This window comes from Arachis hypogaea, chromosome 3 (genome assembly GCF_003086295.3).
Source record: "Arachis hypogaea cultivar Tifrunner chromosome 3, arahy.Tifrunner.gnm2.J5K5, whole genome shotgun sequence".
Taxonomy (NCBI): domain Eukaryota; kingdom Viridiplantae; phylum Streptophyta; class Magnoliopsida; order Fabales; family Fabaceae; genus Arachis; species Arachis hypogaea.
Window position 1 is genome coordinate 99,171,780 of NC_092038.1, and position 15,371 is coordinate 99,187,150.

General features: G+C 34.6%; 1 protein-coding gene across 1 annotated transcript; it reads right to left on the reverse strand.

Moving 5' to 3' along the window:
• Positions 1-12,647: 12,647 nt before the first annotated feature.
• Positions 12,648-14,593, reverse strand: LOC112790786 (putative RING-H2 finger protein ATL21A). Its single transcript, XM_025833344.3, has 2 exons — positions 13,619-14,593; positions 12,648-13,211 (listed from the first exon to the last, which is right to left on the reverse strand). The coding sequence occupies exons 1-2, from the start codon at positions 14,361-14,363 to the stop codon at positions 12,760-12,762; spliced, it is 1,197 nt and encodes a 398-aa protein (XP_025689129.1). The 5' UTR covers positions 14,364-14,593; the 3' UTR covers positions 12,648-12,759.
• Positions 14,594-15,371: the final 778 nt, after the last annotated feature.

Below are 15,371 nucleotides of genomic sequence, written 5' to 3' on the forward strand. Positions count from 1 at the left end.
TTCTGTGGGTTTTTGAATTGGTTTTGATTGGTTAGTTGGTGGTTGAAATTGTTTATATTGAAGAAATTGTTGTTGAAATCACTGCTCCTTTGCCCGTAGCTTTGTTGACCTCCCCACCCAAAATTTGGATGGTTTCTCCATCCAGGATTGAATGGCTTTGAGTAAGTGATGAACAGAAATTTGTTGTGTCGGTAAAGAATTTCACAAATGAAATCTCATTGCAAGTATAGTTCTAAACCAACAAACAATTCTTCGATAAAAAAATTTGGTTGTCACAAGTAACAAACCCCAATAAAATTAATAACCGAAGTATTTAAACCTCAGGTTGTCTCTCAAAGAATTACAGAGAAGTGTTCTTGTTATCGGCTATGAAGATATGTTTTGGGGTTTTGGAGTAAGGAACAAGAAATGTAAAAGGCAAAGGGAATAAACTAACAACTAAGAAAACTCTTGGCAAGGCATGAGAACTAGAAATCCTATCCTTCTTATCCTTATCAATTGTGACAAGAATTGTTCATTACTCCACTTAGTTAACCTCTAACTGTGAAGGAAAGTCAGGTGGATATCAACTTGAGACCACAAGTCCTAGTCAAATCATAATGAAAGACTAGCTTTAGTGGCATTCAAGTCAACTAGTGACTTTCAATTACCAATCAACAAAGGAGTTTGATAACTCAAGAGTCACCAATTACTCAACACAAGCCAAGAGGAGAAAAATCTAAGCTATGACTAAAAGAAGCATTTCATCAAACACATAGAAGACAATAAAGGTAAACATCACAAATTGCAAGACTTAAAGGAAGCTATAACTACAAAGGCAAGAAATCAACAATAGAAAACTAAAGCAAAGATAAGAAGACATGAAAATCATAAATTGCATTAAAAGAAAATATAAATCAACAAAAGAGTTCATAAACTAAAATTAACAATATAAAGGAACTACAAGAGAAATAAATTGATAGAACTAGTATGGAAAATTAAAGCAAAGGAAGAAAGAAATCTAGATCTAAAAGGAAAATAAAACTAAGAACCCTAATCTAGAGAGAGGAGAGAGTCTCTCTCTCTAGAATTCTGCATCTCTCTCTAAAACTTAGTGTATCAATTATCCCCCCTCAATTCTGCATGTAATAGGCTCAGAAAATGAGTTAGATTTGGACCTGGGCAGCTCAGAAATTGCCCCCAGCGTTTTCACTTTAATGAGGTCACGTGCGAGCATCAACGCGTATACGTGGGTCACGCGTACGCGTCGCTTGACATTTTTCCATCTTCACATACGCGTATGTCACGTGTGCGCGTCGATTCATGCACTCCAAATCCTTGATTTTCCATGAGTTCTCCACTTTGTATGCTTTTCTCTTCACTCTTTTGATCCATTCCTAGCCTTTTCAACATGAATTCACTAACAAACACATCAAGGAATCTAGTGGAATCAAAGGTGGATTAAAATTAGCAAATTAAGGCCTAAAAAGCATGTTTTCACACTTAAGTACTAATTAGGAGAAAATCGTGAAACCATGCCATTTCATTGAATAAATGTGAGAAAAGATGATAAAGTCTCCCAAAATAAGCACAAGATAAACCACAAAATTGGGGTTTATCAAACTCCCCACACTTAAACCAAGCATGTTCTCATGCTAGAATCAAGAAAGAAACAAAGGGTATCGACATTTATTCAATGTAAACTAATCTATATGCAACCTATCTACATGCAATCTATCTAAATGAATGCAACCACTTGGCCAAAATAAATCAATTCGTAAGAAAACATATATAAGCACAAGGGCTAAAGTATTAGCAATCACATCAAATCCACAATTGAAGTGAGTTATTAAATATTTTTACAAATTTGTAAGAAAAGTGATGATTCTAGGTGGAGACATGTAATTGAGCAATCGAACCTTCACCGGATGCTATCCGCTCTAGTCGCTCAAGTGTATAGGGTCGATTCACTCAATTCTCCCCTAATCATGCTTTCCAAGATTTGTTTTTCATCTAACAATCAATATTTATTTCATGCATGCATATAATTATCATGAGGTCTTTCCATAAGGTTGTAATGGGGTTAGGGTCAAGGTAGGATGCATATGGTCAAGTGAGCTTGAAATTTGAATCTTTGTTTAACTTAATCTTTCTACCTAACCTATATAACAACCTATAAAATTCTAAACAATCCTAACTACCTATTCTTCACTTTTTTACATACTCACACATTCTCTTTTGATTACCACACATATGTATTGATTCATATTGAACTTACTTTGGGGCATTTTATCCCCTTTTTATTGCATTTCTCTTTTTTCTTTTCTTTTTATATTTATTTATTTATTTATTTATTATTTTTTTCTTTTTTTTCTCTCTTTTTTTATTTTTTATTTTTGTTTTGTTTTTCTCTTTTTTTTTGATGCAATTATATACAAAGGTATCAATGCATATGGTTTAAATATTTAATTAACACATGAGTATATACCCAATTTTCAATATTTTCAACAAAATACAAAAACACTTTTTTACCTCAACCAATGTCCCAAGTTTTTCCACACTTGAATGATACACACACTCACTAGCTTAAGCTAATCAAAGATCCAAATTAAGGACATTTATTATTTTTTCGCTTTAAGGCTTGTAATGTGTTAAATTAAAGAACAAAGAGGGTTAATCGTAGGCTCAAAGTTGGCTAACAATGGTTGATGAAAGGTAGGCTATTTGGATAAGTGAGCTAAATGAAACAATGGCCTCAATCATATAAATGCATGCATACTTGGAATAATGGACATAAAGAATCAAACAAATCAGAGATTATAATCATAGAAAGAGAATAATGCACACAAGAAGGAAAGTAAGTGGTTATAAGATGTAACCACACAGTTAGGCTCAAAACTCACAAGCTTGTGTTCTTAGCTCAAAAATCATGTTCAACAATATATAATTCAAGCAAGTTCAATGTAAAATAACTTTTACTCAATCAATTGGGATGTCAATTCCCTATTAAGAATGTTTTTCTTGGAAAATTTCATTATTTTAACTAAGATCATTATATATATGTGCAAAATAAGAAAATATAATGAAAAATCCTAAAAAAGACCTAAAAATGAAATGCAAAAGTGTCGGGATTAGAAATTTCTCAACCAAAAATGCCAACTGGTCGGACGACCTCCCCACACTTAAAATTTTGCCCCATCCTCGGTGCATTCTAGGATGAACAAGGGGGTACGGCGACTCTTCGAGTTGCTACCTTCAGCTGGTAGGTCAATCGGTTGTTGTGTTTTCTTTTCCCGCTTCCATTTTTGCTTATGACAAAACATCCTGAAAATAGAAAATAGGATAGTGAGAAAGGTGAATGCAAAAGCAAGAAAGCATACAATATTGGAATGAGGTAATAATCACTAGAATGAAGTGAGTGGATCAGTGTGTGACATGGATAGAAGTGAATGTGCATTCTAAGTTGCGTACGGTTTAGAACACACACACACTAACATAAAATGCTATGTCACAGTTACACAAAAAGGAACATACACTTCCCTTATTCTATTATGCTTGAAATGCTCTAAACTCGTAGGTTATGATAACCATATTATGCCACAGGTTGCAAGTTTAATAGACCCATTGTTGTCAAACTTGCAAGTTAACTCGTAAACTCGTACGAGTTTATGAGTTTAGGTTGTAAGCGTAATTGGAGTGCATTTGAAATGGTGATTCCTAGAACTATTTTTTATTTATTTTAATTTTAATTTTTTTATATTTATTAACTATTGGTAGTATATGTTTTTAGGTTCATACAAAGAGAAAAAATCGGTTGCATCAAAAGAAAATGAATGATTTAGTGTATGTGATGTATAATTTGAAGTTAAAGGGCAAGCAAATTAGAAAAACTCCAAAACTTAAATTTGATGCAATGCATTCTGATGATGAGTGGATAACTGAAAATGTTAATGAGAATCTTGCTGAAAGTGTTGAGCATTCTCACTTGCCAACGAATGACAATAATAATGATGATCCAAATAGTAATGAATTTGCTATTCCAAGTATGAATAGTAATGAATTCAACATGGGTGAGGGAGGTGAGAATGAATTCATTGGGGATCCACAACAAAATTTAATGGAGGAAGAAGATGAATATGTGAATGATGATGATTTTGTTGGCCGTGTCAAACCTGAACCTAAAAGAAATGATGTTTCTGATGAAGATGGTGAAGATGATGACGTTGATGCCGTGGAAAATGAAGATATTGGAAGATTTCAGTTTTAGACTTTATTAGAACATTAATTGTTGCTTTATTGTTTTCTTTTGTTTTTTGGTTATGTTATATGAAGTTTTGACTGTGTGATTGTGTGTTATATATTGAACTAGACACATACTTGTAAAGGATTTAAATGTGTAGTCTAGAGTACTTATTGTAATTGTAGTATTATGTTAATTTATTATGTATTTTGATGTTGAAATTGTTAAGTTTGAATGCATATATTTGAGTAAATATATATATATATATATATATATTATGAAAAATGTATAACAAGTAAACTCATACGAGTCTACGAATCGAGTCTACGAATAGGGGTGAAAACAGGCCAGGGCAGGCCAGGCTTTGCTCTTAACAGGCCTAGCCTATCATGTAGTTAATTAGCCTGAGCCTAACCTAGTATTCAGCCTGGTCTGGCCTGAAGCCTGTTAAAAGGCCTATTAATTTTTTTACAAAAATAAAAATATTATTTAAAAAAATTAATAAACATATTTTTATGTAAAATGTCATATTTAATATTTATAAGAATTTTTAAACTTTAAAGTATTCAAAATATACAAAATTATTTATAATTAAATATAATAAATTTAAAATATCTCATAATTTTGTTAATAATAAAAAAATTATTTATATATGTAATTATGTATTAACAGGCCTAGGCAGGCCTGATAGGCCAATAAGGCTAATTAGTGAGCCTGGACCTGGCCTATTAACATAATAAGGTTTTTATGAGAGCCTAAGCATGTGCCTATTTTATAATAGGCCAAGCTCCCGGTCCTTGGTAGGCCGCCTGGCCTTTTTCCGCCCTTATATACGAGTCGAGTCTATGTCAGCTTCACGAGTTTATCTAGACTCGCGAGTTTGACAACATTGCGTAGACCAACCGTTCATCATAGCCCCTAACCCCAACCACGTGCCTCTGTCCACGGCGAGGACGCCGCTTCCTACCGCTCAGCAACCAGCATCCATTGTGACTCAGCCTCTAGCGATGGATGCCACCACAGCCCTGGAGTTCAGCCACAGAAGTCAGGCAGCAACTGATGCCCCTTCACTACCACCCATCGTACAATTGCGTGTTTGGCCTGATGGCGGCACGGGGTAAGTATTACGTTCAATGCTCACGTATTTTCTGTTTATGGTTATCGCTGAAAGTACTTGAATCGTTTCTAGTGTAGTTGATTTAGGTTAGAATGTTGGTTATTATTTTCTAGTTTTAATGATTATGGTTCCTGTTATTGCTAAAAGTTCTTGAAAATTGATTCCTGTTTAGTGAATTTAGGTTGATTTGGAATGCTAGTTAATGATTTCTAGTTTTAACGATATGGTTTCTATTATTGCTGAAAGTTCCTAAAAATTTATTCCTGTTTAGTGGATTTAGATTGATTTGGATGGATTCACCAGCAGGCGAAGGAGTTTAACGATTATTGGGAGAGGTATCAGGAGATCCTCACCTACGCGACGTCTACCGATGAGGTCAGGCTAGAGTTTAGGGAGTCGCTAGAGCAGATGCAGCGTATGGAGGTTCAGATGGAAGTGTACTAGGCATAGATGTGCCGGTAGCATCGACCCTGCTGATGGTAGTACCGTTGCTGGTGGCCCACGGACATCGCCATCTTCTGCGCTGTCGACTCAGGGCCACCTGACGACAACGACGACGACTACTTGGATTTATAGATATTAGTTTTTTTTATTTATTGTTTCATTGTATTTATTTGATGTACCTGACTTTTAACTTATTTTATCATTGTATTATTTATTTAAATAAAAATTCTTCATTATTTATGAATTGACTACTAATTGTGAGAAAAAATATAAATTTAAAATTAAAATTGACCATTAATTTTAATATTTTTTTAAAAAATTGACATCACTGTCGAAATTACTGTTGGAATCATCCAACGGTAATATGGCGCGGAACAACATTTTTGGCGCCAACATTACCGTCGGAAATATCTGCTGGTAACCAATTGGTTTTTCGAGCTGGTTATCCGTCACAAAATTCGACGGTAGTTACCATCGGACATAAAATATCTAACAGTAAATATTTACCAGCAATGGTTATACTGTCCGATTGTTTCTGATAGAAAATCTGACGGTGAATTGATTACATTGGATTTATTTGACAAATCCGACAGTAAATCTGATGGTACTCATCGTTGCCTATACACCGCATTTCACTAAATCGTGTTACCATTGAAAAATTCTGACGAAATATCTGACACTAACTTTGGCATTGATAAATTTAATTTTCATGCCTCTATTTACCATCGGATTTAGTTACGGGATTTAAAATCCGACGATAACCTTTTTAAGAGATGAATTTTCACACTTAGCTATCAAAAAATCTGCCACTAAATTTGCCGGTAACGTCCATTGTTAAATCCAACAGTATTCAGCGCATTTTTTATAGTGCTCCAATGGAATCGTTGATTGAACAAATCAATGGGTAGATTTGAAATTCAGATCTAAACTATAATCTTTTTTACTAATTGTTTAGATGATAAAAAGAAAGGTCTCCATTGCTGAACAATAAGATAATGCCTGGCTATCTTCCAAGGTCCTCCTGTAATGCATGAGTGTAATCTTCCTCATCTAAAAAATCAACAAGAAAATGGTCTCGATCCATATCAATGACATTTATATTTCCTTTTCTTACCCAATCCTTTTCAAATGTTGTTCTATGAAGCCTAATTCCACTCTTTTTCCTAGGACTTTCATGATCAAAGCTGCCTTCCATGGTTTGCACCATTCTTCGAATTTCTCTTTAGTCACTTTAATGATTGGACAAGGATCAATGGGTTTGTCCTCTTCGTTATTCTCCGTAGTATCTTTGTACCATCAATTTTCAGATTCTTGGATATGCTCATCAATGTCCTCCTCAGATTCAGTCAGATTCTCAACCTCATGAGTCAGGACCAATTGGTTTCATCAAGGAATCCTTGTATAATACCCTTGGTTCCTTCCTGGGCAAAAGTTAGGGGTGGCAATAGGGCGGGTAGGGGCGGGTACCAGGCCTCGCCCTGCTTCTACCCGCAGGTAGTAAAAAGTTAAACCCAAACTTGTCCCTGCGGATACCCTTCCCGCTTTTACCCGCCCCTATAATTATTAAAATCCAACAAATAAAATTAAATTTTAAAATTTATATAACTATAATTACATACATAACATAAGTTAAAATAAAAATTTTAATGTGATACAATATTATTAATCATTTTACTAATTATTTTACATATATTACATATATATATATACCAAGGCAGGTTTAACCTAAATCCAAGCCCACTCCCCCCTACCCAAGAATCTGCGGCCCGTTAAAAATCCACTTTGGTATAGAACAGATGTAACACCCTACCACACAGAGTCTTATGCTTAAGTCATAAAACAGAGGTGGCGAGGTATTACGACCTCTAAAATAAAATTTAGTACGTATAGTATTGCAAAAGTGGTCATAACTAGGAGCCTGTGAAGAAAAGTGGGTAAAACAAGACCGCCAAATCAAAAGCGCAACACTCCGATCGATGACGTAAACGAACAGATAGAGATTAAGCTAAAGCGAAGAGATATACAAAAGAGTGCCAAAATACATATATCAAGACTCGGGACTCGACTTGCAAAGATAACTGGTCCGAGCATACAGTATACATACATATATAGTAAGAAAATCCCAAAAGACAACCCAAAAGACATTACGCAAATCCTGTTTCTCCAAAATAACCTCTAAGAGGAGTCAATGCAATATATATATATATATATATATATATATATATATATATATATATATATATATATATATATATATATATACATGGGAGAATATAAGAATCTAACAAGTATAAAATGATCAAAATAAAACCCAAAAGCTAAGGATCTCCGCCAAAAGGAAGTCTCCAGCACGCCTCAGCGAGGAGCCTCACGACCTGCATCTAAAAACCACAAAAATCCACATGGGTGAGAACCGGAGGTTCTCAGCATGGTAACAGTGCCCAAATATCTAACATGTAATATCCTAGAAAAGCCGAAGCCAATCCTAGAACTTCTCAATTATAATCAAAGTGTATAAATATAACTGAACCATAACAAATGTAAAAAATCATAATATCAACAATTCAATTCAGCATATATGTATTAAATCACAGCCATACATTAATGTTCATCTCAGCCTTCCGCCTTTTCAATTCATAGTACATAATCAGCCATAATCACCATCATACACCGCCATTCGGCTCATAACATGCTCAGCCATTCGGTTCATCTCATATACAGCACTCCACCACCCTCTTCAACTACTCATATCATCATCATTCATCATATTCATCATAACATCCCTTTTCTTCACCCACAAATTACCCTCTTCCCTAGTCTTCTCATAATCACTAGGCGTTCTATACCAATTTAAGGTTTAACGAGTGAATTCGGGGGTTTATAAGCGTGAAATAACATCTCGGAAGGTTACGAGCTTGTTGGGAATGTGAAGAGGTTGAAAACAAAGTTTTAGAAATGAACTAGGTCATGTGCGTACGCACAGGGGTGTGCGTGCGCACGCCCAGAAATATTTTTAAATGTGTGCGTATGCATAGAAAGCAAAATCTTCAGGGTGGGGCGCACGCACAACGTGTGCTAGCGCCACCACCAGTATGCCATTCCCATCGTGTGCGTGCGCACATGCTTGTTTATACGTACAGCTCGCAATCCTTCATTGGTTGCGCGTGTGCATAGGGCATGCTAGGGTCTTGTCTTTGCCTGTGGGTACGCACAAGGCTGTGCGTACGCACAGGACCAAATTTTTGCCGAGTGTGTGTGCACACCGGGCTGTGCGTGCGCACACAAACCAGAAATCACAAATTCTGCAGAAGTTGTAGAATTAAGATTTTTAACCCAAATTTCCAACGATCATATCTCCTTCCACAAAATTTGTATTTCCACCAAATTTAAACCATTTTAAAGCTTATAAAATTATCTTTCCATTGATATAAAAATAATCAAATTTTAAAAACACATGCTCAAGATATGATCTGTTGAAGTTCGTCAAAATTCCAATTTTCACAAAAACTTATAAACTCCCCATTTAAGACATACACTTACCAATTCATACCAAATCAGTTCAACACTCAACCATTCCAACTCTCCATCATCCCCAAACCCCTTTCAATCATCAACCCACCATATTTAACCAAATCTCACATCATAATCAATATTTCATTACTCAATTCAATACTCATCCTTCCCTCTCTCAATTTCCAAAACAACAACCAATTTCATCAATCACCATATATTTTCACATATCAATATCATACTCAAAAGCATGCTCATCAACAAGAGCTTCAACCTTTCCATCAATTAGACATATCAATCCATATATCCATACAACATCACATACTTTACCAACCATCATCATCATCACTCATATATTCCACTCAATTCACATCATCCAAGCAATTACATCAACATCTCACAATCCACCAAAAATGTATACATACTAATACAAGTCACATCATCCATTAATCACATCAATAATTCCAAATCCTATCCTAGGGCCACTAGCCCACGTTTTCACAACCACATTACATTTTAGATACAGAAAACCAAAACCATACCTTGGCCGATTTCCATTCCACCCGGAACACTTAGATTTCCACCTTTCAAGGTTCCCAAAGCCTCAATAATAGATCTCCAAGCACCAAATTCCTTTCCAAGCTTTTCAAAACCACTGATCAAGCTCCAATACGCATATACATAAAGCCTAAGCCATTAATATCACATCAAAACACAATAACTCAATACCCAATACCTCAAATTCAATATTCTTACTAGGGTTTAAGGTGTCTTACCTTACCCAAGAATCAAGGGAGCAAGAACAAGCCTTCTCCTCAAGCTAATTTTATTCTATAATACAAAGGAGCTCAAAATCTCAACATTTTGCCTAAAAAACTCGAAAATCAAGGCTGGGAATTCAAAGAAGAAAACTTGGATTATCTCAAGATTGCTTGTATGAGTTTTGTAGCGCTCGACGCTACGATCGCGTGGCCACAAACGGTGCGTCAATCGGATCTCTGGATAAAAAGTTATCAACCATGGAAGATTGAGATGAATAAGAACAAGGGTTTCAATCTCCTCCCTCTTTCTTTCTTTGTTTCCAGCGCGTGTGTGTTTGTTTTAGGGAGAAGAGAGCTGAGCTCTCATTAATAAATGAGGCTTGGCTGGGCCTTGGGTCCAACTTGGATCCAATTGGCTTAGTTTGGCCCGTTCGGCCCAATTTTGGGCCAATTTTTTTAAAATTAGTGTCGAAATTCTCTTTTTGAATTTCTCTACCACATTAGGCCATAAAAGCCTCATTTTCACTTTCTATAATATATTTTAATTTATGAGTTAATTAACCACAAATTAACCGAATTTTAGAACAGATAATTACCCGTCCCAAGCGGGTATAAGCGGAATAAATACCCACGGATTTGGGTAGTGTTATCACTCCTAGTCAGAGTCTTCTACGGGTTGATTAAGATCAATTTTCTCTTGAGATTTGACTTTTTTAGTGCGTTGTAGCAAATTCTCTTTTGAGGAGAGAACCCTATAAGAAAGTTCCAACATAACGTTCTAAAATTATATTCACAATTAGTTAGTTTAGTCTGAATTTATAATAGGATAATGATATTATTAATCAAGGAATGATATATTTACTCCTTTTTAATATGGATTTATAAAAAAGAAACTACACTAATTTAAAAAAATAAAAATATAAGAAATTAATTTTTAGTTAGCTAACCAATTTCAGATATTCGGTTTATAATTTAGGATTTAGAATTAAAAGTTAATTTAAAAACTATTTAATATAAAAAAAGAATTCTATTTTTTTAAAGTAATTATTTATTTTTATTTAAAATTTAATTCCATGAGTTAGAATAACTATAATATATTAATAGAATGAATTTAATTTATTAGTTTAGAATAATTTTTACGACAAATGATTAAAATAAATTATTTGAGCGTTAAATTTATCCAAAATATTTGTATAATGCACAGGCAAATGTAATTTTTCAATAAACTATATAAATCAGAAAAGGGGCCTACAAATTCTAATTAAACTTAAACTGCTACACCCTCCAACCATTTACTTTGGAAATGAAATGGCTAAAAACCGACAGGAGCTCCAGTTTCTGTGTATTCGTCAAATGGACATTAACCAAGTGAGTCTTTCTGTGAACAGAAGTCGGAAGAACCACCTGCTCCAGTTCCATTGGCAACAAACAATAATGTGCTCGCTCCATCTATAACTTCCCGATTTGAGTATGTTGAAAATGTCCAATCGTCTGAGGTAAACTCTGGAGGTTCTCAGGTAATTGGTTATGTTGCTCCGCCAAAGTCATCAAGCTTTTTGTCTGACTTCGGAATGGATAGTGGCTTTTCAAAGAAATCTGGCCCTAGCTCCTCAAAAGTGCAAGTAAGCTATATGATTGCAACTTTTGTACATCCAGTATAACTAACAGCCAGTCTTAATGGAAAAAAAAAAGCCATGTATGTTTTTCTGATAGAATATTAAGTTTATTTATGATTCCTTTTAAAGTTTGAATCTTGGTCCCTGGTGCTTCATAGTTTTAATAAAGATTCAAATTCATGGAGCAAAATTTAGTTACTGCAGTCATGGATGGTGGCTGTTATAGCAGGGGAACTTTCAATCATTTCATTAAAACTATGATTGTATATTGATGAAACCAGTAGGGGGTATGTGTGTTCTGATTGCATATATTTCTTAATGGTAATGCAAAAAGAATTGTCAAATGTGGCGGTTTATGTTCAATTGGATTTCGGGACCCTCTCGCGATTTATAGTTTATTGAAAAATTGCATTAGGCTATGGAATATACAAAAATTGTATCTAGATAAATTTGACACTCAAATAATTTATTTTAGTCATTTGTCCTAAATTTTTATATGAAATTAAATTTATTTTATAATTTTATTTTTGACAAAGTTATTTTATGAATTGTAAATAAGAATATTTTAAATATTTGACATATTGAATTTGAAGGGTGTGAGAATTAATTTAAAAATTAGATTCTTTATGGTCTAATTTACCAATAAAAAAATGAAAATTAGAATTCTCAAAAAAATTCAAATGATTTATTTTTAGTTGTTTTAAAGTAAGAAAAAGAATTTAACTCTTGAGTGAATTCTAAATATTTATAATTTAGAATCTATAATTTAAAATAAATAAAATAATTTTAAAAATATTAGTTGGTGTTAGACGAGAAAAAATAGTTATCTAACACTACTCCATAAAAATGATGATTGCAGAATTTTTCTTATATCCCTCTTTCATACACTTTTTTTTTATAAAATAAGTGATATTTTTTATTTTTTATATTTATCCGTTACTTTTAATCTCAAAATTAAAAGTGTATAACCTTCACTAGTGTGAGTATAAGTGTAGGAATTTTGTATAGATAGAAACTTCCACCGAAATAAAAGAATGTATAGTACATTGTGATCGTGTCTAACAAAGTTATTAGAAATACAATGGGGAAATCCTAATAAGTGGGAGATGCAGGTATAGACGGGGTTAATGATGCAACAGATCTTTCAGGTAAATTGCGACACAGAGGACAAGTAGCATTCATCTTCAGCCATCCATCTATACAATTGGCATGAAAATAGTGATTGCATTCAGGTATGGTCCTCAAGGTCTCCTTGGGCTGGTATTCACAGAGACATATGGAACAAAGATTGTCATTAGGCTTAGGCAATCGCCCACTTTCACCAAGAAGGGTTTTGGGGTATTTTTCTATGCTAGCAGCATCCAATCCCATGATTTGAGCAGGAAGACGCGGTAAAATTATGGTCGAAAAATCACTTCTTGATAGCCTCTGTTGCTCATGTGTCTTCATCTTGGCGTAGAACAAATATGCAAGCGCAATAATACACAAGGCTCCAGGTATTCCTAAGCCCATACCTAAACCGTACTTGGTTTTCCTCGAAAGACCTACAAAGCAAAAAACAATTTAAAATTATAACAAAAAATACATTTATTAAAATTAGTCACTAATGTATTTGAATATAAATATATACGTAATTTAATTTATTTTTAATATTTATTTATATTTTATATTATTAATAGCTAATTTTAATAAACATAGTTGAATATAATTATTCTTTTTAATTAAAAAAAAAGTAATACAAGAGAACTAATTGTTAATAATAAATTGTCAAACAAATTCACTAAAGATAAATTTCTGTTCAGATTGAATTTTTAAATATTTTTTTAATTGAGTTTTGAATGGTTTTATTTTTAGGAGTTTTTAATTTTTTTTCCTTGTTTTAATGTTAAGTGTCATGTTGGTTCTGAAGGCTTTTTCGTTAAGTAATCATAAGAAACTGTAATGGACATACCTTGAAGTTGAGTGGGAAGATCGTAACAACCAACATGAAAAGCAGTGTCCCGAAGCGTTGGCCCAACGAACCCACACCGTCCTCCACGTGCCTCGCAACTTCCGCAATTTGGGTTATCCCATTCCAACTTTATGTCAGAATAGTAATCCGTCCAAAACAGCCACGGAAAACCGGCAACCGGGATCATAGCCCACGATATGACGTGGCACGGCGACGTCCACGGCGTTGGAAACGGCGGATTCGACAAGATCGCCACCACCGAAGATTTGCTACTACTATTAAACCCTGAGTTCAAACAGGGTATTGGTTGTACCATAGACAAAGCGGTTAAATTTGAAGGGCATCTGAGGAAGGTGTAGTTGACATGCGAGTAAGCAGAGCTTAATTGGAAGGGTGAGCGTTGGAGATTGAGGCCACGGTCACGCATCAAACGCTTTGGGAGGCATTCCTGAGGGTCGTTGATCCAAACTTGTTGGTCTTCTAAGGAGATGAGTTTCACAGTGAAGTGACCTGGTTCAGCTGGGAGAGTCAGCAAGGGCTCCGTGGTGGTGTTGGCGCATGAGAGCTCGAACCCTGGGTAGCCACATCCAGGGATTTGACTTTCTTTCAGGTAAAACGGGAACTCAATTGAAACTCCTCCCTTCCCGCATGATATGCTTTCACAGTAGAACTGAGCCTTTGCTATGCCTATGCTTGTTCGCGCCACCAAGAAGAGGAATAATATACATGGCGGCACGGTAGCCATTGATTTAATATATGTTATGGATTCGTGGCTTTCTTCTTCCCCATAGGAGGAAGCGATGATATGATTGTTGCGTAATGTATAGTTGTTGGTACAGTATCAATGTTGTTGGCCTGTTGCTGTCCAAGGTATAGTTATTAGCTTCGTGGAAAATATTATGAAACGTGGAAACGATGATGCATCTTTTTTTTTTTTCTCTTTACAGTATGGTCATGGTGTGTATTCCATTCCATTAATATTCCACGTTCAATCATAATTAAATGTATTGACTATTGCGTACTCAATTTGGAATAAACAAATGAATCTATAATAGTATTTTGAAAATTGAATCAGACCGACTAGCTAGTTCGATTTGTTGTAAAATAACTAAATAAATAAATAAGGAAGAAGTAACAAATAAAAAATAAAGAAATATAAACAGAGAGAAGAATGTGGTAGTCCTATAAGAGAGAGAGAATTTTATTGCTGTGTATAGTTTCTCGGATTGATTCACTATTTATAGGCATGTGAAACTTGCAATTTCAACTTCATTAATTCATGTTTGCCGTGAGGAGTTGAGCCATTCAGCATTGAAATCAAACACTCTTAATTAATGATGGTCATCTACCTCATCTTTCATTCTTATCACAACACTCCCCCTTTGATGACCATTTAGGATTATTGCATCGTTAAAACCTTACTAAAGAAAAATCCAGTGGAAAAAAACCTTAGTGAAGAAAAAAGAGTACAATATCCTTTAGTGATGGGATTGCCTCATTAAAAACCTTGTCAAGAAAAACCCAATGGGAAAAAAATCCTGACCAAGAAAAAAAGAGTATAGTCTCCCCTTCTTGTCGATATCATTTAACATCTCGTAATCGACGCATCCCAATATGATCTACCAATCTTTCAAATGAGGATTTTGGGAGTGACTTTGTGAATAAATCTGTCAGAATGTCACTTGAGCGGATCTGTTGGACATCAATTGTCCCTTGATTTTGAAGATCATGAGTGAAGAAGAATTTGGGAGAA